Source organism: Mastigoproctus giganteus, chromosome 8 (genome assembly GCF_048544385.1).
Source record: "Mastigoproctus giganteus isolate SK-2022 chromosome 8, ASM4854438v1, whole genome shotgun sequence".
NCBI classification, from domain to species: domain Eukaryota; kingdom Metazoa; phylum Arthropoda; class Arachnida; order Uropygi; family Thelyphonidae; genus Mastigoproctus; species Mastigoproctus giganteus.
Window position 1 is genome coordinate 120,038,109 of NC_143582.1, and position 27,840 is coordinate 120,065,948.

General features: G+C 38.9%; 1 protein-coding gene across 1 annotated transcript in view; it reads right to left on the reverse strand.

Moving 5' to 3' along the window:
- Window positions 1-25,092, reverse strand: part of LOC150081786 (chymotrypsin inhibitor-like) — a 28,871-nt gene extending 3,779 nt beyond the window's left edge. The window contains exon 1 of the mRNA XM_090379661.1: window positions 24,926-25,092. Coding sequence (XP_090235787.1) covers window positions 24,926-25,007 — 82 coding nt within the window. The 5' untranslated portion in view covers window positions 25,008-25,092. The remainder of the gene's footprint in view (window positions 1-24,925) is intronic.
- Between the last annotated feature and the right edge of the window lie 2,748 nt (window positions 25,093-27,840).

Consider the following 27,840-nt stretch of genomic DNA (forward strand, 5'->3'; position numbering starts at 1 on the left):
TAATATCCTACCTGTAAACTTGATATCGATTTTGACTCGTTATCTTGAAAATTAACGAGAATTATAATTCATAACTTCTATAGCCAGGGTATTTCTCATTTAAGCGAAACATCTTGAAGGCACATAGTGCCTACTACGCGTAATAAAGACTATCCTTCACTTTACAACCTATAACTTCACAGACTCCCTCCTTAATTCCAATTTTTTAAAGTGATAATGTGAAATTGGATTAGTTACTTATCTTGAACCCCACTGATGTATTATAGCAGTACACTATCTTGAACCCCACTGATGTATTATAGCAGTACACTATCTTAACAACGGCAATCTATATCCCTAAGCACAATACTCTGAAAATTTGCTGTACGTTAACATTTCAACGTACAGTAAACTGTAAAATGCGGCACTTTATAATTCAGCATTCTTTAAAATTTGGCACATTTTCCAATTAACATTTTATAGTGTGAAAATGGTAAGAAAGATCCGGCGCTCTCGTGTCAGCGATTGCATTTTTTTAAAGAATTCTTGCAGAAAATGTTATTTCTTTCTTTATAAGATGCTTGCAGGCCTGTCTTGTCCTTGAGTCTATTTTTGCTACCAGCAGGATTTAAAATACATAAATAATGGATTTGTCTTAATTTTCATAAAAGAACAAACTTGCCTTTGCAACGAATTGTCCTGGTATTGAACTCCTTTTCAACTAGCCAAAATGTAAATAAATTGTCCATTTATTTAAAAGATGAGACACTATTACAGCTTATGTCAAGCCTAATTGGTCCTACGATTGTAAATAAGTTGTTCGACGTGAGCTGCCATGCGGTATACGAAATTAGTTTTCCAGGTTGTAATAAATAAAGCTTGCTGTAGTAGTAATGGCAAGGATGCAAAGTTCGTTACCTTTTTTGATTGGTTGCTTACAATTTACAGCTTATTTTATAATCCATTCCTTATTAAAAATCCATTCGCCTCCATAAAAAATATACAACCCATTGTTAACGTGATTCTAATATATCGGCTAATATAAGTACATTTAATGTACTTAAGTGAAAAATCATTATCGAAATGTGTTTGTAGTAGTTCTAACAATGGGTCTTATCTAAGAAGCAGATTAGTCATATTCTCGCGCAAACAAAGCTTGGCAATCGCTTTTCCACTTTTATTTAACTACGTTACCTGTGAACGCATCCGTATTTATGTAATCTTCTCTGCCTTCATGCATTGTCGTTTAGAAATCTGCTGTGTATTCGTATTAAATTCGATACTGCATTTAAAAATATCATTACAAGTTTCATTTTATTTCTGAATACCTTTTCCGATAAGAACTTGCGTTGGAAAAAATTAAAAGCTGTTGATAATCTAGAAACTAAAACTTTGTAGCTATTTCGGCAACCATATTTAATAAATTCTTATTCCCTGATGTTAAAGTTGACTCTGTTCATATTTAGAGCAGCGCGTTACTTCGGTACATCAATTGACGCGTTGCACGCCAATTTCAAGTGAACGAGCACCTGTTCGCATGTTATTCATTGTACTCACGCAAAAGATGGTCTTGGTTGGTGCGTGTTTCTGTAATCGTCACGCTACAATAAACTGGACATTAACAAACTAGTTAAAGGATTTTATAAAAACGGTGGAAAACGGATACGAAACGCATTTCATGCATTTTGCTAAAAATGAACTTCATTATGACCAGTGGTAGCTCGTGACTATAATGTATGGAGGTGCTGATTCTTAAAGTTACATTACAAGGTTACAAGACATGTATCCATAGATAGTAATAATAATACGCAAGTTAAAAATACTGGACACTTACCATTAACGGACTGGGTAATCTTGAAATTTTATTTTAAAATAAAATCCATTCTTTGGTTTTTTATTTGTTGAAAATAGATTAATAGCTTTTTCACCAACTGAGAGCAAAATGTGGCACTGTCTAGCGCACAGTTCCATCAATGGTTAAACTTCAAAGTTGAAAATGATTTCGTATTTTTCTATTCGTTTATTGAAATGATTATTGAAAATAGTTGCTTTCCCATGAATCAAAGGCCTTAGGCTATGATTGGGCCTGGATAGCTCGGGCTCCATTTAATACTTGTATTAAATAAAGAAATTATTTATTTTTTATTTTATTTTATTTATTTAATTTTTTTTTTTTTTTTGATTATTGGAAATAGAGGATGAGTATACTATATGCGGGACATGTTAATAAAAATATTCATTGCATTGCATTGCTCTTCATGTAACTCCGTTGATTGTACATTTAGATTTGAAAAGCTGGAGGTGCTGCAGTTCCGCAGTGCCTATCGACAAGCCGCCCCTGTTTATAACTTTATGTCCGGAGAATCTTTTACATTCAGCGTAACTAGAAAATGTTTAATGGTTGCATGATATCAGTTTACAGACAAAACAATGCAATGCTGAAAGCATCACAACCAGATGAATTTTTTGACTAAGAATATTTGTCTCCTTATTTGCATGTGGGTGTTAATACCATTGTATAGATCAGGGGTGGGCACGCATGAGGTCAATGAGAGCCGCATTCCGGTTTTTCATATATTATAAAGAGCCACACCATAGTTACATAGTATTAAATACAAAAATTCAAATTTAATTTAATTTAATTAAATTAATATGATTACATATTCTACACAAGTCTTAAGTGCTATGTAAAGTATGCATATATAAGAAAATATAATTAAGAGAAAGAAAATACAAAATAATTATTTCAAAGATTTAATGAAGATCTTTGGTCTTCGTTAAATCTTTGAAATTTGGCGTAAATTTTGTTAAAGCCGTTCGCAGCAATTCAGTGTAATGATGATTGGTCAACTGTGAACGATATTTCGACTTCAAGAACTTCATTGTGGAATACAAAGATTCACAGCAATATGTTGTACCAAAAATTGAAATTAGACGGCAAGCAGCTTTCTTTAAATGTGGATATTTTGATTCTGGCACGAGTTTCCAAAATTCAATTATAGAAGTAGATTTGTGCTGCATTTGCAATGCCTGATCCTCTTTCATCTCTAATAACTCCAATTCGCCAGCCGCTTTTTCAACAAATATTATTTCAGAAATTGGAAATCCATCTTCAATAATATCACAAATAAATGGGTTCACAAAATATGCAAATGCAGATTTCAAAACTTTTCAAATCTTCAAACCTATGTTTGAAATCTGTTTGCAATTCTTCCAATTTTTCTTTGTATTCGTCTAACTTTTCTTCTTTGATATTAATTATATTTGCTTTTACTCGTGGAAAATGATTAAATATTTTGTTCTTAAGATCCAACACAAAAAGCCGAAGTTTAGCTTCAAAACTAAATCCAGTTTGTGACAAATCAATAATAATTTTTTTCTTTCCTTGTAAAGCCAAATTAAGTGTTTGCAAATGTTCTATAATGTCTGTAAGGAACGTTAAGTCAGAAAGCCAAGTTTCATTTTCTAATTCTGAGTATTTTTTTTCCTTTTTCTTTTGTAAATGTTATGATAGGATTTAGGAGTTCCACAAAACGGCTCAAAACATTGTAAGTTGACAGCCATCTTACAACACACCACAGGGATAAATCATTGGGCAATTCATCTGTTTCGTCATTCATTCGCAACTCTTCTAAAAAGTTCTTAAATTGACGATGTGTTTTGGCATTTGTTCTAATTAAATTCACAATCTGCAAAACAATCTTCCACACATTTTCCTATTTGAAAATGTGTGGAAGATTGTTTTGCTATGAGATGCTCGCGGTGAATTATGCAGTGAAGAGGTAAGAAAAGTGGAATTTTAGGATCGTTGTTTAAAAGACCAATGAGACCTTGGTTTTTCCCTATCATTGCAGGCGCTCCGTCGGTCGCAACACTTACAAGTTTATCACGAGGCAATTCAAACCTGTTCATTACTTCATCAAGCGCATTTCTAACATCGATACCGCCAGTTGTTTCGATAAGAGCTACTAGGTCTAACATTTCTTCCTTCACATTTACGTCTGCAGATACATACAAAGCGGACAAAAACGGCCAATTGTGGAACATTCTGAATGTCTGTAGACTCGTCGAGAGCTAAACTAAATGCTGTACAATTTTTCAAATCACACATCAAACTATTTTCAACATTTTTACTAATTGCACCAATACGACGCTCAGTTGTACGGCGTGATAGGAACCTGTGCGATCAATTTTTGTAGTTTTGTATTATCTGGATCCAAAACTTTAACCACTTCTTCCAAGTTTCTTTTAATAAATTCTCCTTCTCCATATGGACGTTTGGCACGAGCAATATTCCAAGCTATCAAAAAACTAGCTTCGTTTGCTCTGTCATCTTCGCGACTAAAAGAAGACAAGAGTCCTTGTTGCTTATGAAGACCAGATTGCAAGGACTTAAGTTTCTCTTTCGCAATTTTGAATTGAGTGGATATTGAGTTGAAAAGCGGGGATGACTTACTTCGTAATGTCGACGTAAATTGCTTACTTTGTAGTTTGCAATTGTAACTTTACAAATAAGACACAACGACTTTCCATTATTGTCAATAAAAGCAAAATTTTCTACCCAATTCTTCTTGAAAGATTCTATTTTCTTGTTCGTATTTTCGTTTTTTGATATTTTATCAAAGAGGTCATGTTATCAAAAAATCAAAAAATTTAAATAAATTTAATTCCAAAGTCTGGAATTGAAACTCTTATGGGAGGTTTGGTCACATAGTGTTGCACAAGTCCGCTGATGGCGCCAGCAGTGTAAATGCGCGCGGATTTATTTATAATCAAAATAAAAAATAGCAAAATATCTAGACATAAAAAAAAAATAAACACAACATAAAATCCGTATAACAAAATATTACTTAGTTAATTTAACAAGATTCAGTGAAAAAAGTTCTGAAATAATAAAAAAAAAAAAAGATTTAATGGGAGCCGCACTTAACTCAACGAAGAGCCGCATGCGGCTCTGAGAGCCGCATTTGCCCACCGTTGGTATAGATAATGATCGGAAGAGATACCTGAGTTCAATTAGTATACTCCCTTCAATGAAATTGTGCTTTAACCTTTACATAGATATAAACTTTTCTGAAGTGTATTCTAATTCATTTAGTTTCATAGACTACTTTGCTAATAAAAACTGAAGTGAATTTAGAGAAAATAAGAAATAATTTGGCAAAAATCTTATGGTTAATCCTTAGATTATGAGGCGCAAGTGAGTAGTAAGCTTCCGCTTTTTTCGTTGAATGCGTTTAATTCGCTATAATTTGCCGTTTTCTTTTTGCGTTAGAATGTATTTTATAGATTATTAATTAATAAAAAAAAAAAAAAAAAAAATTCATTTGTACTCCGGCACAACAACCAAGTTAGTAGAGCTTACAATAAATCGTCAAAACAAATATTTATCGTATCTAGTAGGAACGGGTTTGAACCGCGGTTCACTAAAGGAAGGCGTGCCGAACACGTCGCCCCTAACCACTCAGCTACGTCAGGCCTCGCATTTGGTTTGAAATGTATTTTATTCGCTATTAGTTACTGCTCTTTTAGTTGTTCATATGTTATTTAAGAAACGTAAACTGAATGGATATTTATATTTTGGTATATTATTATTATTATTTTAGGGTTGCCCGTAATTAAATACATTAACCCGTATTTGTGTTTGTAGATTGCGTATGTTTTATGGTTGATTTGCCTGTTTTGCTGGACGAAAAAACCCCAGTTTCTGGGGAGAAAAACCTTGCTATCTACGCCTGAGACCAACTAACTCAGCCACGGAGTGATATATTTTGGTATAAAAAAAATTACTATATTAGGATTACCCGTAAATGATTACATTAACCCGTATTCGTGTCTGTAAATTGCGTGTGTTCTCTGGTCGATTTGCCTGTTTTGCTGGACGAAAAAAAACCCCAGTTTCTGAGGGAGAAAACCTTGCTATCTACGCCTGAGACCGACTAACTCAGCCACTATATTTTGGTATAAAAAATCAAATTATTATTTTAGGGTTGCCCATAATTAAATACCCGTATTTGTGTCTGTAAATTGCGTATGTTTTATGGTTGATTTGCCTGTTTTGCTGGACGAAAAAACCCCAGTTACTAGGGAGAAAAACCTTGCTATCTACGCCTGAGACCAATAACTCAGCCACGGAGTGATATATTTTGGTATAAAAAAAATTACTATATTAGGGTTACCCGTAAATGATTACCTTAACCCGTATTCGTGTCTGTAAATTGCGTGTGTTCTCTGGTCGATTTGCCTGTTTTGCTGGACGAAAAAAAACCCGTTTCTGAGGGAAAAAACCTTGCTATCTACGCCTGAGACCGACTAACTCAGCCACTATATTTTGGTATAAAAAATCAAATTATTATTTTAGGGTTGCCCGTAATTAAATACCCGTATTTGTGTCTGTAAATTGCGTATGTTTTATGGTTGATTTGCCTGTTTTGCTGGACGAAAAAACCCCAGTTACTGGGGAGAAAAACCTTGCTATCTACGCCTGAGACCAACTAACTTAGCCACGGAGTGATATATTTTGGTATAGTTAAGTAAAAGAAGCGTGTGAACCCTCAGGAGAGAGATTTCATTTTCGTTTAAGTCAAAAAAAGGTTATGTTACAAAGGCCGCCGTAGGCTAGTGGTCAGGCGTACGGGTGCATAAGTACACGTGCCTCGAGTGACCGGGGTTCAAGCCGGTGACTGCTGAATACGGTGCTGTTTCTTGTATTCTGTGTATCTTGTAAACTCCTCTGACCGTTTGGTCGTCCCGGAGTATAAACAGAATATTTATTTAATTCGGGAGGGATTCAAGCAAAAAACTGTGACCGTGCACAACACCTTACACTAAAACATTACGGACCCCCATTGAATCCGTCCCGAATTAGTGTCATGAACTAACGTGACCTTTTTTTCACTAATCGAGTATGAAAGTGTATATTACAGACACCGTTTTTCGCTTGCATCTGCCACGAATTAATGGCATAAATTAACTTAACTTGTTTTTCACTAGCCGAAAATGAAAGTCTAAAAAAACCACACTATAGGTCGGGTTTACTGGCCTGTACATAATAATCCTGCCAGTGTAATTGTTTGAGAGGGCCAGTCCAGTTAGTTGTACGATTTTTGTTCTCTGTGTTTTATTGCCTAAAACAGTGGTTTACTGGAACCTGCCAACCTATTAATACATCACAGCAGCTGTCCAAAATCTTGAGAAGAGATATCGAGATGACAACGGAATCAAGACATTACATTTATTTAAAAGTGCTAATTACATTTATTTAAAAATTTTAGTATAACTTTCGTACACACAGCGATATTCAATGAATCAGGTAATTAACACAAGAAACACTTTCATTAGCCCAACTGCTAACAGGAAGATTAGACGCTCTCAGTATTGATGGTTTGTTTCACTCTCATCGAAAAGGCCCTAGGAATGCTGAAACAAGACATCCTCTTCAAAGCAACTTAAAAAACCTGGACAGCCTAAGTCGCTTTTTTTCCAGCAAGCACGATAGAACTCTTCAATCAACTAAGAATTGAACCGGAAAGCTCTGTAACGACAACGCTCACAGGTTGCAAGTACTGGCCGACTCCTATCGTCTCGTGCAACTTTAGTACACAGCCACTCGGCTCAAAACTGCGTTTAATTTTGATCCCTTTTAACTTTATCTTCTCATTATTCTAAATATAAACCTATGATGTTAAATTCTAATATAAAATCATAATTACATATGTATTTCAAAATTTTGTATTCAGCCTTTCAGAGTGAACGTCCCATGGACTTTTGTAACCTTTTGCTCATGGGTATAGTTAAGTATAGTTTAGTTGTAAGGTGTGAAGCTCCGCTTCACACCTTACAATGTAACCCGCACCCTTCTAGCCAATGGTTGTCCCAGGGGTGTCTCCTCAACAGAGAAATAAATTGATAATACACGTAATCATAATAATAATCACTTCTCTAACTGCCTACTGTCAGACAAAGACACAAACAATGCTGACCGTTGATTGCCTAAAGGCGATTACTCATCCAACTGGGCTATTGTTCTCCTGCTACTAAGCGTTTTTCTCACTGCTACCTCTAGCCCGACGACCTATTTTCAAGCCACGGGAGACGCGGCGATCGCTAAAATTAACTAATTTTGCCCAGAAGAATGCTAAAAACTTTTCTTTCTTTCTTACCCTAATTTAACTTTCCACACGATTCCCTGCTCTCTTGTACCTTTTTTTAAATTTTATTATTATTTTTTTATTTTTAATTTTGCTGGCTACAGGTATGGGCAACCTGAGAGCAGGATTACTGGTACCCACCGGTATTGCACTACCTCCGGTGGGTGCGGGATATGTGCAGAAAAGCACATACAGATGATAACAACAGAACACACTACTCATAATATCAAACACTAACACTTTTTTTAGGCTCGCTATACAGAGTTTCTGTACAATCACAGAGGACAAACGTGGAGATGGGCATTTGCCTAGGAGCCACCCCAACACACGCACGCACACGCACGCACGCACGCACACTCACGCACGCACGCACGCACACTCACGCACGCACGCACGCACGCACGCACGCACGCACACGCACACACACATAGTGGCGGATTCAGGGTAGGGGCACCGGGGAACGTGACCCCCTGTCGTTTTTCTGAAAATATACACCAATCGTTTAAATTCCCTTAGCTACAAAAAAGTTTTTTTTTAATTTTTTATTGTTAACATAGGATTTTATCTATTCTTCCATTGTGGCTCAAAGGCTCAACTATTTTCAACTGACTACAGTTGGCAACACAGATGCTAATGTGATCGCCATTCTAGTGCACAAAATGGTGCCCCTCCTGTCATTTTTTTTCTGGATCTGCCACTGCACACACGCATGTACACTCCTAGGATAAAAATAATTGAGTATGTATATAAAATTGTATAGAAATCTTGTATATAAATTAATTGTGCATATATATATATATTGAGAATGTACATAAAATTTGTGTGTGGTATAAATAAATGAATGAAAAAATTAAAAAATAATGATCTATTGTGCCGTGTTCGCGGTAGCACAGTGGTATCGTCACCGTCTTCCCCAAACCGGGTGGGAAAGGCCCGGATTCGAATTCCGTCAATGACGCGAGGAACTTTAATGGGCTTTTTTTCACTCCGTGGCTGAGTTAGTCGGTCTTAGGCGTAGATAGCAAGATATTTTTTCCCCTGAAACTGGGATTTTTTCGTCCAGCAAAACAGGCAAATCGACCACAGAATAGGTGCAATTTACAGACACATCACACAAATGTATATATACTGTAGAATATTTTCAGGTGACTAGTAAAATAATTTGAATTTTTAATTTAATCTATTGTGCCACAGGGTTTTAACCCAAAACTTCTTCGAAGTGCTGTAAACCCTCAAATTACAACTCAGATTCGAGATTGGTACCAAATGCCAGCAACGGCTAACTCCTTTAATAAGAGATGACGCGGACTCGATCATCCGAGGTAATCCCGCTAATTCGGAACCAGTGAAAATGTCACCAGAAAGCCGCCGAGAGTCAACCTCCTAGCGACCCAATCGTGTTCACACAAGACGATATAGGTGACGATATGTCACCAAACCTGCCCCTGCATCAAAAAAGAAAAAATACGCTGACAGTGCTGAAATCTGCCAGAGAGATGAGGAGCACCAGCAAACCAAAGTACTCACAGGAAAATATGGCTGCCCCTGCAGGATCTGTTGAGGAACCACAAAAACAGACTGAGTCTACTTCCTGGACCCAGCCTTCCTAAGGGCATGGTTCTGGAGCAGACCCTGACATTATGTACTGAACTGGAGAACCTAATAGAGTACCCCCAGTAGCAGAATTACTATCGCTCTCCGAGCTGACATATTCTCACTTTGGACAAAGCTAGAGACAATCCTCCTCAATACCCATTTTTGTTTTTGTTTTTTTTTTGGCTGGTGCAGCATAAGCCATAGGCTTTCTTGCACCATGGGGCCATTACTAATACTAATACCAAAAGGCAGAGGCCAAACTGGAAGCCCTAATACAAGATGGTGGCAAACAAATGCTACAGCACACCACGTCATACGCAGATGCACTGAGGACAAAGACACCAGACACACCTCAACTGGCAAGACCCAGCAAGCTAAAAAGAAAACTTTACTCCAACGGCGAAACCTGGTTGTACTTAGACCGATCACTCCTGAGGAAATTCGGACCAGCGAGCAGCTGGTCCACAAGTCATGGCAAATTTAAACGAAGAACTAAAGTCAACAAGAATAAAAGCCATACGAAAGACAAGACTAGGAATGTAGAGGTAGTAATTGAAACGGAAACAAGTGAAGAAGCACAACGCATTATGAGTAACTCTATAATCCCGACCTTTGGACTTACTGCGGCACCTCCCAAGATGAAGGGACTACCTATTATTATCATCGATCTTGACAAGAATATATCCCCAGATCAACTCTCTGAAGAGATCTACCAAAGAAATCTTCAAACCTCTCTACCAGACCAGGGCAAACAAACAAAACCTCATAACCCCGAAGTATTCCACCAAATCTAGAGACGGGAAATACCACAACTGTATGGTAGAACTCACACCAGCGGCCTGGCAGGTCTAAACCATCAAAACACGATTTTTGTCATCTGGGGGCAGTCACCGCTTCTGGCAGCACGTGGCTGTGCCAAAATTCTACAAATGTTGCAGGTTTGGGCACACTTCGCACACTTGTACCTAGGCTGTGCCAACGTGCGGTCACTGCTCGGAAAGGGGCCACGACTACAGCTGCGGAAAAAAATAAGCTGCGGATTCCGTCTGAGCAAACTTCAAAAGTGACAAGATGGACTCCGTACACTCAATTAGGGACATTAAATGTCCAATCTATATAAAAGCCAAGAGGACACGCCAAACCAGGATTAATTCTGGGTACTAGGCCCCAAAACGTTTAACATCAGAGAAGTAAAATTCCTACAAATAAAGGCACAGAGGGCCCGAGCAGTGGCCAATCACATCAGAATAAAAGCGGATGAGGACAACACACTCCATCCTCATTCAAGAACAGTATTCTCATTTGAAGCTTGTGCAGGGTTATCCCCTCGCATACAAAATAATACAAGCTGAAGGGAACACCCCATGTGCTGCAGTTGCTGTAAGAAACCCGGATAACACAGTTACAAAAATAACCCATCTCTGTACAGATTGGGCTGCCTGCTCCCACATTATCTCCTCTATTGGACATTCTACGACATTCCACTGTACTGCCACCTCAGAGAAGACATTTTCCATCTTCTTTGGGGTGGACGCTTGCTGTCCAATCTCACTACCCACACGCTTTTAAATCTCTGGCCTGCACAGAGTACACAACGTGGCGATGGGGGAAAACCACTGGTGCCGTCAGACAGCTAACACTTTACACTTACTTTAGTACCGTCCTGAACACCCTCTCAAATCAGAAAATCATTACAGGGGAAGACGTCAATTGCAGATTGACAGCATGGTACAGCCACACTCCGGATAGGCTGGGAACAAGGAATGGATAAAGGTTCGATTAGTTCCTGTGCAACTCATCAACAGACATACTCAATCAACCCAACATTTTGCCATACACACTTGGAAGAAACCATCGACCTCTCCCTGGCAACTAGAAACATTGCAAATTGTATTACAGGCTGGAGGGTCCATGATGTGTGGACGACATCGGTCCGGGCCATGACCATCCAACTCGCCAGATCCTTGACCAGACTCCCGGTAACAAAACAGGTCTTACATAGATATGCAGTCAAGAAAGCTGACTGGGAACTCTTTCGAGCCACACTTACCATCTCCAAGGAACAACAGCTCGAGGGGCTCCAAGAAGCAGATGACCCCAATATTCTATACCAGAAAACGACGTCAATCATAGAATCCGCCTGCAATGCATCAGTGAAGAGGAAAAACCATGTCCCTGGTGCAGTCCTTTGGTGGAACCGGACTCTCCAAAGACTGGAAGACAGGTCCAGCCCAAGTGTAAACAGTTTTAGAGAGCCCACAGATCGTGGCCTTCACAGGAGGTGGAAGTTGGACAACAGTATAGGGAGGCGAGAAATAATTATACAGCACTGATCAGGAAGAACAAGAAAGAAGCACTTGTCACAATCATAGAAAACACCGACCCCTGCAGAGTGGTATACAGAATTACCACCAACAAACTCTCCAGAGGGAAAGATCTCCTTCTAAGGCTATCCAACTGCTGCCTCTAGGTCGGCGTGTTTCCTACAACTTGGAAAACGGCTAACATCAAGATAATAATCAAAAACCCGACCAAACCGCCTGAATCACCTGAATTGCCCTCTATCATCCCGATCCTTCTATCTGTTTCCCCCCAGTCTTCAGTCTCCTTCCCCACTCTAACTAAACCGACCGAGTACGCCTCTGACAATGCCTCCAAATTCTAATCAACGTCTAAATTCAACCGCTTTCTCGTAAACTCTTTCGGCCTTTCCAAATTCTAGTGTTCACCCCCTTTTATATATATATATATATACAAGGTTGTTAAAATTGAAGTATCCCTATGTAGAGGATTCTGGAGCGAGTTCTAAGGCTCGTCCTGAAGAGAAATTTGGATAACAGGTACAATAAAGAATGCCCTCGCCATTTATTGGAAAATAAAATTAGTTACAAAATTTGTCACTGTATGGCGCGTAACTATCTTAGTTACGATTATGCAAATAACATAAGTTATTGCCACAGCCCCACTACTCAGCTTTACTGTACTGTATAAAAGCATAGCAGTCTCTTCAAAATCATACAGTAGATGTTTGTCTGCACTACAGCAGCAATGCCAACAACGTTGCAGGAAAAGGCGCTGTTAGTGAAGCTGTACTATCAGAACAGCAACAATGCAGCTGCGGCTATCAGAGAATTCCTGCGTGAGGCGTGGACTTATGACTGTTTGTGCTGTCCGCAAAATGATTGCGAAATTTGAAGCGACAGGACACCTTAATGTTCAACGAGGTAGAGTTCGAAAACGAGTGGACTCTTCTCGTGTTGAAGATATGGCTATGGCTGTTGTGGATTTATCAAGTCAATGTCCATGTGGTAGCGCAAGTGTGCCAACTATTTCTCGTGAAGTGGACATGCCGTATTCCACTGTAAGGCTAGTAACGCGTCAGATGTTGCGGTACTATCCTTATAAGATGCATATGCTACAGCAGCTAAAGCATGGTGATGCAATCATGCAGATATTCCTTTCACATACGAACTTCAGTTTCTGGTACGAATGACAGTGGATATCACTTGGTCATGGAACATCCTTTGGAGTGATGAAGCTCACTTCTGCTTAAATGGACAAGTGAATACGCACAACTGTCGCATTTGGGCAACAGAAAACCCTCGAGTTATCCAAGACGTCCCGTTGCATTCTCCAAAAGTGACAGTTTGGTGTGGATTTACGGCCATATTCATGATTGGACCATATTTTTTTTGTACAGGTAACACCGACTGGACCCCACACCTGTTCCGTCACTGGACAGCGATATTATGAAATGTTGGAAAATTTGGCAATACCAGAACTGCAATAACGTGGGGTGCCTTCAGGATACCATATTCATGCAAGATGGTACGCCACCTCACATCTACCGTTGTGTCCAAAGATTGCTAAGGCAACACTTTACAGACAACGGGTCATCAGCCGTTGTTTCCAGATATCTTGGCCACCCCGATCACCGGACCTCACCCCATGCGACTTCTGGTTGTGGGGTTTTTTGAAGAACCAGGTGTATCGGGAAGGATGTCAAACTCTGGCAGATCTGAAGGACAGCGTTAGACATCATGTGCTGGCTATTCCAGTTGACATGTTACGTTCTGCTGTAGAAAATGCTGTTCTTCGAATGGAAACTGTTGTTGACGAAAATGGAGGACACATTGAACAATTGTAGCACTGTTCAAATTATTTGTATTGTCACAGCGCCATACAGTGACAAATTTTGTAACTAATGTTTTTCCCAATAAATGGCAAACGCATTCTTTATTGTACCTGTTGTCCAAATTTCTTTGCAGTACGAGCCTTATAACTCGCTCCAGAGCCCTCTACATAGGGATACTTTAATTTTAACAACCCTATATATATACACTGTATACCGGGTGGTTATAAAATAAGTTTCCTTATTCAGGAGACCTTAGCTCCAAAACGGTTACAGTAAAGTGTGTAAAGTGTGTTTGGAGTCAAACGGCACCAGGGGTTTCCCCCATCTCCGCGTAGTTTACATTGTCGTGTGATACAGTATGCTGTAAAGGCCAGAGATTTAAAAGTGTATGGATATTGTACATGATTAGTGTTGTGTACCATTGTTCTTCTGGCCATTTAGCCGCCAGGCCTCTGCTGAGGCCAGACGTTGCCCACACTTTGCCCCGTGGAGGCAGACCAGGTACACCAATATTTTAAAAAAGTACTCTGGCAGGTCCTGCCACCTAGTTTCGTGAGATTTCAGTGGCTAGGACCTAAAAAAAATAAAAATAAAAAAAAAATAAAATAAATAAAATAAAATAAAATAAATAAATTAAAAAAAAAATAAATAAATAAAAAATAAAAATAACTAAGTAAAAAAAAAAAATTGAGAGGTTATCGTGTGGTGGTTGTGCTAGAATTGTGAGGCCGAATATTGTGGGCGAATCAAATTTGGCTGTAATTAAGTTTGGATGTGTGGGGCTTTCGCTTGCGTGCAGGTAGAGTGGGAGGGAGACTGAAGGCTGGGGGGCGATAGACAGAAGAATGGAGTCGATAGGGAGGGTGACTCCAAGATTTGGTGGGGCATGCCCATGCCCCACCAGAAGGGAAAGTGTGGGTGGCAAGGAGGGAAGGAGACAGAGGGACCATCACCTCCCCCCCCCGGCCAGGGAAAGGGAAGAAAAGTGGACCAGGCAAGGGCGCCAGGTCAGATCGCCAATAAGGCTAGTGTGCAGAGAGGCTCTGCAGTTTCTTCAGTCGGTGGAATGTCATTTTTGGGACATTGTCCCATCCGGGGTTTACAAAGTCCAGTTTATTTTGTAGCCATTCATTGGTTAAGATCCCATCCGAGGTTATTTAGTCCAGTCAGCTTGGATGTGCATTTGCGATTTCATTTTGTTCTTCCTGTTATGAAGTCGGATCCCTGCGGGTTTGATTTGTTCTGGTGGTCCTTAGGATACAGATAGGTTATAGGGGATATTCAGGGATATTCATGTGTTGTTGTGGCGGATCCCAGGGTTTCCCCCATAAGCCGCTATTGTACTTCTTGTGTTGAAGTTTATGCCAAAACCGGCCAATTGTATGTAGTGTGTTGGACGTGTAAGTGTAATGATGTGTTCTGTTGTTATGTTATCGGCCGGTGCCTGCCTCTTAGCAGGTAAGAAGCAGTAACACCTGGTCACTACGTCTCACCCCCCCATCCCCGCCACGTGGAGGCGGCCAGGATCAATTATCTCCTGCTGGGCAAGCCCAGGGAATAACACCTGAGAGTGCCCGAAAAAGAGAGTGAAGTGGAAAAAGAGGAATACAGAGGGAGAAGTTTGGGATCTGGGGAGGTAAATGGATAGAATAGAAGAGAATCAACAGAGGGACTCTCCAATAGTTAGAAGTAAGAAGAAGGTAAGCAAGAATAAAGTAGGAAGAAGTGGAGAAGTGGACTAACTTCTCTAACCATGGAGACCTATCTCATGGAAAATCCCATCCTAGGAACTAGAATCAGCAAAACATCTTAATTTACAGTTTGCCTAACCCCTTGTAGGCAGAACGTCTTCAGTTGTTGAAGAAATAATTGATCTTCTAACAAAAAACACAGTGAAAGCAAATTCCACGAATTCTGAAAAGCTCCACAGAAAGACACTATGTGCAAAATGTACAATATCCTCTTCTTCAGGAACACAGCAGAATATACACTATGTACAGATTCGTCCAATGTAATGCCAGGGTAATGCCATAACCTGGCCCAATAAATAAAATGTTTCGGGGTTAACGCAAAAGTAATATGCATGTCCAAATCTTAGATGAGATCACATTAGGCAGGGTTCAAAATTATGTTTTAAAAAGTTCTTGCCTAAATACAATTTGTGTGTGGTATTCACTCACAAAGAAATATTAATTCCAAAAACTATGAAACGCTAATGGCCAAATAGTATCTCGATGAGTAGAGCAAAATTCCTTATACAGTAAATACTTATTCTGCTGAAAACAGTTCCACATCAAGAACAAGTCTATTATAAAATCCAGGAAAGTATAGTGTAGCACTTAATGATACTAATCAGTTGCAAATATAGAATCCAATCAAAAAATGAGAGATATTTCTTTCCTAATCCAATAAAGGATCCAAGAAATCGCAGGAACAGTAAAACTAGGACCTAATTTCGGTTCTTCTTTTAAATGCACGAGAAGCAAACACATTCATAGCATTAAAAGCTGCCTGAGACTCAACCAGAATTTTATTGTTGCTGAAGTCCAAGACAGATAGGTTACAGATAGCGCTGTGAAAATCAGTGGGTATGTCATTTAGGGTATGAGGAAGCGATTTGTAGATGAAAAAAAAAATTAGTTAAAATTTCCGCCACCAGGGGAGAAATTGGCACTGTAAACATGAGATGGAATACTTAACTTAGGATTAGATTTTAATATCCGAACTTAGAAATCTACAGATATTGTGCTTTCCTTCACTTGAGATGACATTCTGAACACGGAGGACTGCGTGACACAATTTCGCGTAGCATCTCATTGGGGATGTTGGCTACTTGCTGTTTAACGCTTGCTTTCAAATCGACAATTTAGCATTAGCATTAGCATTAGTAGAGGCATTTGATGCAAGAAAGCAAGCTTATGCAGCATCAGCCAAAAAAAAAAAAAAAAAAAAAAAAAAGTAACATAAATAAATAAAAATAACCACTTCCACTTCACCCCTCTGTTCGTTCGAAATACCTGTCCAGCTGAGCCTTAAACTTATTTAGGCTATCAACTTCCACGACAAGGGATGGAAGTCTGTTCCACCCACCAACCACCCGCTGGCTAAAGGCAAATTTCCGCACATCTATCCTACATCTGTCTTTCCTCAATTTGAATTTATGCCCTCTCAGGTGATTTTTCTGAGCTAGAGGAAGAATCCCATCAGCATTGAGCATGCTCAAACCATTCAAGGCTTTGTACACCTCTATCAGTTCACCCCGCTGGTGCCTAGTTTCCAGACACTGTAATTTGCAAAACTTAAGCCTTTCTTCGTAAGAGAACCCCTTTGTCCCATTCACCAATCTAGTTGCCCTTCTCTGTACTCGTTCCAGCAGCTCTACATCCTTCCTGAAATGAGGCCTCCAGGCCTGTATACAGTACTCTAGGTGTGGCCTGACCATTGCCTTATACAAGGGAATAATCACCTCCTTATCCCTGCTAGAAAAATTCCTATATATCATTGACAATACACCATGAGCTACTCCTGCAGCTCGTCTGCACTGCTCAGAGAACTTCATATCTGCCTGCACCACCACCCCCAGGTCCCTTTCATTCTCTACCAATGTCAGTGTAGTACCACAGAGTTGATACGTTGCTCTGGGGTTGCTGTTTCCCATATGTAGTACTTTACATTTGTCAATGTTAAACTTCATTTGCCACCTCGAAGCCCATCTGCTCAACCTTTCCAAATCCTGTTGCAGCAGCATAGTGTCAGTAGTGTCCTTGACAACCCTGCCAACCTTCGTATCGTCTGCAAACTTGGACATTAAGCCTGATATACCATCATCAATATCATTTATAAATACAGAAAACAATAAAGGCCCCAATACTGAACCCTGAGGGACTCCACTAATAACATTAGTCCACGATGAGCAGTGTCCATTGATTACCACTCTCTGTCTTCTCCCCCTCAACCACCCCTTTATCCATAGCAGCAACTTGCCTCCAATGCCACACTGCTCCAATTTGTGCAGCAGTCTTCCATGTGCAACAGTATCAAAAGCCTTTCTAAGATCCAAGTATATAATATCAAAGTTATTCCCTGCATCCAGTTCTTTTGTGACTGCATCATAGTATCCAATCAAATTGGTCAGGCAAGACTTCCCCTTAACAAAACCATGCTGTGTCCTAGCTATAACTGAAGTCTTGTCTAGATGATCCTGCAGTGCTTCTTTCACCAGTGCCTCCATTAATTTTCCGGGAACAGAAGTTAAACTCACAGGTCTATAATTACTTGTGTCAGCCTTTGATCCCCCTTTGTGAATTGGGGTCACATTTGCACATCTCCAGTCAATGGGTACCTCCCCTGAGTCCAAGGAAGCTATCATAATTATGGCTAAGGGTTTGCTTACCTCCTTTGCTGCCTCCTTTAATATAACTGGATAGATCCCATCCACCCCAGGTGCCTTTCTTGTGTTTCTCTTCAACAATTTCTCCTCCACTTTGCTCTCAGTTATTACAAGATTCTCTAGCTTACTGCTAGAGTTGAATACACCTCTGGCATTCCCCTCGCTGAATAACTCCTCATGTGTGAATGTCGATGCAAAATATTCATTTAGTTTGTTAGCTACCCGAGCAGGGTCATCAACAGTTGACCCATCGATCTCAAGTGGACCAATCTGATTCATCCCCTTCCTTCTAGAGTTTACATAAGTAAAGAACTCTTTGCTGTTTTTCTTCGCATCCCTTGCCAAGGATCTCTCGTAATCTGCCTTCGCCTGCCTAACCTCCTTTGTAACTTGGTTACAGATCAACTTGTATCTATCATAGGCGTCCGTGTCACGTGTTAATTTGTATGTATCCCATGCATTTTTCTTCTCTGCCATATGCCTCATTAGTTCATCTGACAACCATTTAGGCCTAAACCTTGAACAATATTTCTTAGTTGGTATGTAAAGCCTAGTAGCTTCCACGATAAGTTCTTTGAATGCTTCCCAGTTTGAATTTGCTGTTGGCAATATCATCAGTTGATCCCACTGTATAGAATTTAAATACTGTCTCAGTCCATTGTAGTCGCCTTTACGAAAGCAATACCCCTTCCCTTTACCCCTAATGGTAGTTACCTCTTTGAGTAACTCCCACTTCAGCACACTGTGATCACTGCCACCAAGTGGTTCATTTATCTGCAGATTCTTAATGCATGAAGAATCACTATTGATAATCAAATCAAGAGTATTACTCCCTCTAGTTGCCTCCCGAACATGCTGATGTAGAAAACAATCATCCAATAAATCCACAAAAGCCTTGCTACTGTGTGAGTGACCAGCCCCCAAATTCCAGTCAATATCTGGGAAATTAAAATCCCCCATTATAAGACTCTCTGATTTACTGGCCCACTCTATTTCTCCGAACAGTTTCTTATTATACTCATCAGAGTCATTAGGCCTATAGCACACTCCTACTCTCAATTTTGATCTCCCAATGCTTATGTCACACCAAACTGACTCGACACTGCACTGTCCAGCGATGTCGACTGGCTTCACTTCCTTGGATTTTATGTGTTTTTTAACTAATAGCATAACCCCTCCTCCCTTCCTATCCTGTCTATCCTTTCTGTAGACATTGTACTCCCCAAATTCCAGTTCTGCATTTCTTATATCTGTGTGACACCACGTCTCTGAAATCCCCACAATATCTGCCTTTGATGTTTTGAGCAATACCTCAAATTCATCAAATTTATTTACTAAACTCCTAGCATTGGTGTACACACAAGTATACATGCACCTGTTCTTTTTCTTAGCTACCCTAACACAACCCATGTGTTTACTTGTACCCCAATGATTCCCAGCAGTCTCTGAAATATCCTGCATCTTATTTTCCAGGCTGCGGCTCATTCCAATAGAAGCAGTGCAAGAATCACTTTCACCTCTGCCAGTGGCTACTGTTAATCTATTAGTCCTTGTATCCCCCCAATCTAGCAGTTTTCCGACCCACCTAACATTGCCTCGATAGCATCAGCAAACATTCTTGCACCCTTTCTATTGTCTGTATGCCGTCACGGTAAACTCTATCTTTCAGGTATCCCCATAACCAGTAATCACAGGGATTGAGATCTGTGATCGGGCTGCCAGAACTGCGGAAAGTCTCTACAAATGATTTCCGAATATTGAACGGAGCAGTTCCTTCACTTGTTGACCAACGCGGGGAGGGCCACCATCTTGCATGAATACTAGGATCTCCAAGCATTGCCTTTCTTGCAGGGCGGGAATAATGTGATCTCTTAGAAGAGCACAGTACCTTGCACTAGTTACCGTACACCTTACTTGGGGGGGGGGAGCATGAGGTGTAGACTCTTCAAAGAAAAATGGTCCGATTATAAACTCTGCGGCGCCTCCGTAGTCAGGTGGGAAGGAGCAGCAGTGCGTAGCACACGCTTCTTAATTAGACCGGGGTTCGAGCCCGTCATCACCAAATACGGAGGATGCGGAAAGGTCAGGGAATGACCACCGCATGTCCCGGAGCAATATGGCCTTAGTTGCTAATGCTCCTAAAAACCAAACAAACAACAACAACATATAAACTCTGCTGTGAATCCACACCATACTGTAACGTATGGACTTTGTAGTGGTCTTTCATGTACAGCAGATGGACAAGACTATTCGGCAGTTTTGTGCATTTATAGCCCCAAGAAGAGTGAAATGTACCTCATCAGACTACATGATCATTCGAGCCCATGTATCGTCAAGTTCCATACGAGCCAGAAATCGTATTCGTTGTTGCTGATCACAAGACATTAATTCTTGCTGATCACAAGACATTAGTTCTAGCACTACGTGAATCTTGTACGGGAACCAGTGTAAAATTATTCAAAGCACTTTACGTACAGTAGACCAAGGAAGGTTCAAGTCTCTTGACACACCTCTGGCACTACTGACTGGTAATGTTCAGCATTCTGACTATTGCAACCGCCACTTCATCCACTATCTCCGTTCCGATGCGTGGTCGTCTCCTGCCTGGAATTACACCTAACTCCCTGCCCGGTCGCTTCACATTTCTTTATTAGTTTTCGAAGCCCCACTGACATCAGAGGTCCTTTACTCAAACTTTTGTTTCCGATAATCATGTAGTGTTGCATTAGCGTTACTATTATTCTGGTAGAACAGTTTTACTAAAAGAGCCGTTCTTTTTTTGTGAGAGCCATAATGGTTATTGACGGTGGCGTTGGCCTTTCTGTTTTTATCTAACAGGATGTCATTTGCGTAAGCAGCGTGCGTATCTTGAAATAAATGACAATTCTTACCTATGTGCAGCGCCGCTGTTCCCACTGGTGGCGGAAATTTGAACAAATTTTTTTTCTTCTACAGATCGCTTCCCCATACCCTAAATGACATACAATAACCAAGGTATGTCATTTAGAATATTAATGAAGCGATATCCACGGAGGTATGTCAAGGAGGTCCTCACCATTAACTTGAAAGACCAAATGAAGAAATTAAAAATAAAAGACAATTGAAATCGAGGACACCTGGTCTCATCATCGAGACGGACATTAGGGAAGAGGCTCTTTTAATCCTGCAGAACCCTGACATCGCTTTCATAGGACTAAAGGCAGCGTCTCCCAAACGCAGATAACCCTCTATTGAATTGTTGCTCTTGGACAAGAGCATCATGCCCTCAGAACTCCAAAAGGAACTATATTATAAGAACATAGCTCACACATGGCAGAAGAAGCCATTGACTCGAATCTTATTCCTAAGTATAACACTAAGACCAATTCAGGAACAGTGGTTAACTGGACAGTGGAACTATCCGCTAGAGCTTGGCAGGTGATCAGTCAACAGGAGAGGGTATTTATTGAGTGGGTAACCATCGTTTTAGGGAACGTGTCCCGGTTCCTAAATGTGACCGGGTCTGTGATTTGGGTATACTTCGCACACCTGTAACCAGGTAGAATCAAAATGTGATAAAGGCGAGAATGTGATAAAATCTCTTGGAGGATATTTTGATGAAAAACCAGTATAGTTGTCAATATTAATCATTTCAATATTTTTTGCTGTAAATTTTTCAAAGCTTAAAATCTTAAAATACTTTGTAGTGTTTTTTTTATTTATATATATTAAATCTTACATTGTCATAGATAATTTCAGAAAAATTAACGAAAACTGTTGTCATACGCTGTGATTCCAAACTTTTGCACTGCAGTGTGTATGCTAACGCGCTTAAAAACGCAGTTTTAAGCAGTGGAAACAGGCAAACATCGTAATGTAAATTACACGTATGTGTTTAACGTACTAGATATCAAAAAAAAAAAAAAAAAAAAAAAAAAAAAGGACCATATATGGGGCTTGTTGCAATCGGAAATAAAGTCATTTGGTGAAGGAAGTTGGATTCATATGAAGGAGACAGAGCTGAGCTTGATACAGTGAGGGTAGTAACCGGCTTCAATAACTGTGTAATTGAAAGCTTTCTTTTGAATTTTTAATTTCATTACAGTTCTCTGTAAGATAGGTTGCCTAGACGTCTCGATTTCCAGAAAGTATTTTCGGAGCCAATAAATGCCCTGGTTTTCACGGTTTTGATTTTCAGTTTCAGAGACTAACTCTACCAAATATGACTTTATGAAATTTTGGCATTCGCATTTCTAGTGCAGGAAAACCACTTATGTCGATAAGTTCAACAAGGGCGCTGATCGTAAGAAAATAAGGGTGACAGCCATACGTGTATCTCTCTTTCTTCTTTATTAACTATAAGCCGTCTTAGTCGCGCAGAAGGTAGAACACGTTGACAGTGGACGTACACTCTGTCTTGCAATCGTCATTGATCTTGATTAAGGATGATGCTATTTTCATTACTAGTTCGACGAACTTGGATTTATGCACTTTTGTTCATTGGGCGATGTAAGGATTCATAAGTTATTGAAACAATTAAATCTCTCTGGTTAACATTATACCAATCGATCAGTTAAGCAATAAAAACTTTCGAAGTATCGAACGCATTTTTGCTTTCGGAAGAAAAGTCGCCGAAATTTATTGTAAAATATTAAAATATTTTGAATGACCATCAATGAAGCGTACTTCCGTGTTATGTAAATTTATTTGGCATATTTTAAAAATTAAAGTTCCGAAAATTGTATGATGGAAGTCACAGTTACCTGTATCAGGCAATCCCAATACAGTATTTAAATTACACATTGAACAAAAATGTGTTCCCTAAAAGCTTGCATTATTTTAACTGATAACAAATTCTGGATAAATAAATGATATCACTGAAAAATTAAACATTTGATATGTATAAAACGGCTCGTGAACACCTGGAGAAATGGACTGAAATTTAATATTCTGTATGTAAGTGAAAAATAAATATGTTGGGTGCGAAGTGTGCCGCTTTCGCGTGTAGCACGAATGTAATAACCTTCCTACTCACACCAGCTGGAAAAGACCCGGGTTCAAATACCGTCAACGAATTTTATGGACTTTTTTCGCAACGTGGCTCAGTTAGTCGGTCTCAGACGAAAATTGAGTGGATTTTCTCTCGGCTACTCGTTTTTTTTTTTTTTTTTTAATTGTTCCAGCAAACAGCCAAAAGTATACAAAATTTACTGACGACTTGCAAACTTGTTGCTCTGGGGCTTAGAGTACACAACACACATACTGTACCAACTGTGGTAAGTATATTTCTTTGAGTATAATTGTGTTAGTCTTGAACAAAAGTTAGGACTCTTAAAATGGAATTTTAAAAAAATCAAATAAAAATGTATAGGCCTGAGTATTGAAACAAAACCGATAATTAAGTTTAGTGGGTTCTAAGAATTACATGGTAAAGTGTGGAAAATGTTTGCATGATTTTAAAAGATGGTAGATTTTATGATTTGCCCGTTTTTTCTGGACAAAAAAACCTGAGTCTTTAAAGATAAAACCTTGATCCCCTTGCCCTGAAACTAACTCAACCACGGAGTGAAAAAAGTTCATAAAAGTTCCTCGTGTCATTGACGGGATTCGAACGCAGGCATTTTCCGTTCGGTGTTATAATTACAGTTCCGAAAACACTGTGAAGTGTCATTTCAAGTTAATCTTCTGCTTCTAAAATAAACAGGAATTCAGTTTCAGTTGCTTTTCTTGCTTTGGGCACCAAAACACCTCAGTCCACTCAAGTATGTACTCCATCTCAGTATTCCAAACATTTTGAACAAAGAAGCCACACGGAATTACTCAAAATACCTAAACAGATATTTGCAATAAAAATCTAAAAATAAAAATAATGAAGCTAAATTGTTTGGCTAGGTACTCAGCGTACATTAAATAACAAGGATGCTAAAATTTCCTTATAAAAAATGGTAACAGTAATTGTAATTAAAAAAAAAAAAAAAGTAAGCGCAACCTTAATTTGTCAATACATAGAGAGCTTTCAGTACCGACTGTTAGGATAGAACTCTGCTTTGAGAAGTGATTTATGCTCATCTACTGATAACGGTGTGATATAAAGTTTAACTTTTAGACACTAATCTTGCGAAGGTTGTCAAACGAGTGAGTGCTAACCGCCAAAGGAACTAAGGCTATTGCGGCAACAGTGTCAGCTCTGGTAGCACAATTGTTATTATCACTATTCTCCTCACACCGGGTGGAAAAGGCCAGGTTCGAAAATCCCGTGAAAGATGAGATAAATTTCCTAGAGATAAATTCATCTGCTCTGCTACCCGCTTACCTGGGTTGTCAATTCTCCAACTTCTCGACTGCTTTTTTAATAATTAGACTAAAGTGTATTTTTAAAATTTTAAAAAGTAGATATATATGTGACATTATTCAGCTGAAGTTTAAGGTTGTTGTGTCTAGCAGGCATTCTGTCAACTATTATATGCTCTAATAGTGCGCAAACCGCTAACGATAACATAAGTGTGTATCCTTAATATTGCATGTCAGACACGAACTCATTACATTCTTTGTAAGAGTATAGCTTTACAGAATACATTTTTAGAAACTATGGAATGAATGGTCTTTGCTGAAAGCATTTATTCCGCTGCAATGGAATAGAACGAAAACACTTGCATTAAATAAAGTATATACGAGTATACGAAAATTACTTTTTACCTGGTGAGAGGAATGGTTGAGCGTACACAACACTGATCACAGTCAGCACCGTTAAGAAGAAAAAAAGGTTCAAGTTCTTCATCTTCCTTAGATGTCGTATTCTTCGCACTGTTGATGTGTTCCTCTACGTATCAAAAATCTGAATAGCTGAGTTTCTTATTTTTCTTATCTTAAATGACAGTGAAAAAGGCGAGATAATGAGCTTCCCGGATGCGCAGTTAGAGGATGTGAGACTTTCTTATGATAACACTGTCTTGTTTCAAATTCTTTGAATTTCAGTCTACCTTTACATTACATGTGGAAGGAAAACAATGGAAATTGCATAAGTGAACAACACACCTTCATCGTTTTTCTTATGAATGCAGGTACTAAGCTAGAAATCATCCAAGGACATCACGAATAAAATGACATCTGGGCTGGTGCTTCTGTCAGTTAATTCACTAGAAAAGAGAGCCTCCATCCTTTCCTGGAACTTTGTTAAAGAAGCTGTAGGATGAACCATAAAAGAAACCATGTAGAGGAGAAACTATTAATTCGTTATTTCGTTTAATAAAATAATTAGAAATTAGACTGCGCGTTTATTTAAAATGGCGATCAAGAATTTGTTATTTTTAAACTGTTAACATGGCACTAAAGGGGCTGGTTGCATAAAAAAAAATAATAATAAATAATAAATAAATAAAATAAAAAAAAAATAATAATAATAATGATCACATCGATAACATTGCTTCCAATGCATGGCTCACAAGCGGGACGCTCTTCCCTGAGACTGAAGGATTCATGCTGGCCATCCAAGACCAGGTAATCAACACTAAAAACTACGGAAAATACATCGCAAAGGAGCCCGAAATGTCAGATGACTCATGTCGACGATGCCACCTGGCCTCAGAAACGATCCGACACATCACAGGGGGATGCAAGGTGATCACCCAGACTGAGTACACTCATAGACACGACCAGGCAGACCATCAGAAGCTAGCGAGGAAATACCAGTTGACCAAAGAAAGTGTACCATACTACAAGTACGACCCCCAGGCAGTACTAGAGATCCCAACTCACAAGCTGTACTGGGACCGGTCCATAATAACGGATAAGACCATCCCGCACAACAGACCGGACATATCCCTTGTGAACATGATGGAAAAGGCTACCTACTTGATTGACCAAAACTAGCAATGTCCAGAAAACCCATGAGGAAAAAATTAGGAAGTACACGAACCTAAGACATGAGGTCAAGGAGATGTGGCATATGCAAGAAGTAACGACCATCCCGATCATCGTGTCAACCACCGGTATGGTGCCAAAGACCCTACATAGCAGCCTAGCAGCAATAGGTCTCCCAGAAAACACCTAGAAGGAATTCCAGAAAGTCGCAATCCTGAAGACCTGTAGGATAGTCAGAGAGTTCCTCGACCAAAAGTAACACCAGACATTACAACCACCCCGTGTAACACCAGACATTACAACCACCCAGTACTCGTCACGGAGTGCAATCCCCAATCAGGGAGAAATAATATAAGAGCAACAATACAATACAATACAATACAATACAATTTTATTTATCAAGAGAATTCGTTTACAATAAATGAACTTGTTAAGAAAAGTAAATTTCTTGACAACAAGTTGTAGTTCTTCCTTTACAAGTTTTGTACAAATTTGTTATCTTACAGAAAAGACTATGAAGTCACTACACATAGTATATTCCACACTGTAAACAGAGGTAGTTTATCTGCATATCAATTCTAATCTACTGTGTCATTGAGTATCAAGAATTTTCTTATTAGGAATTTTAATTTGGAGATGGGATAACTTCTCCTGAGCCTGAAATCAATGCTAGCCAACAAGTTGTTTATTGCATTCATTGTGTGCCTATCTCCAAATCTATTTAGTATCCTAGGGTGAGGCAAAGTAATTGCTTTTGGGTTCCTTAAATTATGTGAGACATTTCTTTGCAGATTCGACTCTTCAAAAATAGTGTTAAGATTTTTTAAGAATAGATTTAACTTTAGTTTTTGAACTGGATACAATATTTTACGTTTCAACAAAAATTGCCTTCTCTTATTCAGGTCATTCCAAGAGTTTGTCCCCATTAAAAGTTTCAGAATCCTATTCATTAAGTTGTCTATTGCCCTTATTTCTGTTTTATTTGCTCGTGCCCATATATTTACTAAATAATTGAGTTGGGAGTCCACTAATGCATAATATAAGGTTACTTTTGTTCTAAGATTTAACTTATTCTTAATGTAGTAGAAAAAGTACACATAAAATCTCATTTTTTTGTACAAGTTTGTTATATGCATTATCCAATAATAATAATAATAATAATAATAATAATAAAAACGTATACCAACATGTCTTTCAGCTATTATGTTTTCTCATGAAATTGTTGAAATGATAAAACTAGGAAATATACTGATGTCCAAAAGTTCATAAATTCTGAGCTTTCAAGAAAAATAAGTACTCAATGGAATTCTAAAAGTCTTTTGTTGAATATTATTATACGAATCAATTATGTCGAAGTTGAAAGTGAGTTAGGACCCTGAAAATCTAAAATTGTTTCACTAATCGCGTTTTGAATCGAATCATCTTGAAATATCTGAATCGCATTTTGATTGGCATTATCCTGAAATAGTTGAATCGAATTGAATCTTGAATGGAGTTGTACCGTGCAATATGTAGACTAAAAATAATGATTACTTAGGTTATGAAGTGGCTTCTTTATTTACATAGAGCATTTCTGCTCATGATTCGTGAGGTTTAGAAAGTAAAACTGTCGGAGATTGTAAGGTAAATGTGTAATGAAATGTAAATCTTTCTGAGATTTGTCAATTTACTTAAAAAGGTAAATTAAATTAATAAATGATTCATGAAAGTAAGTACAATGTTTCGATGACTTTATATCACTGTAAAATATT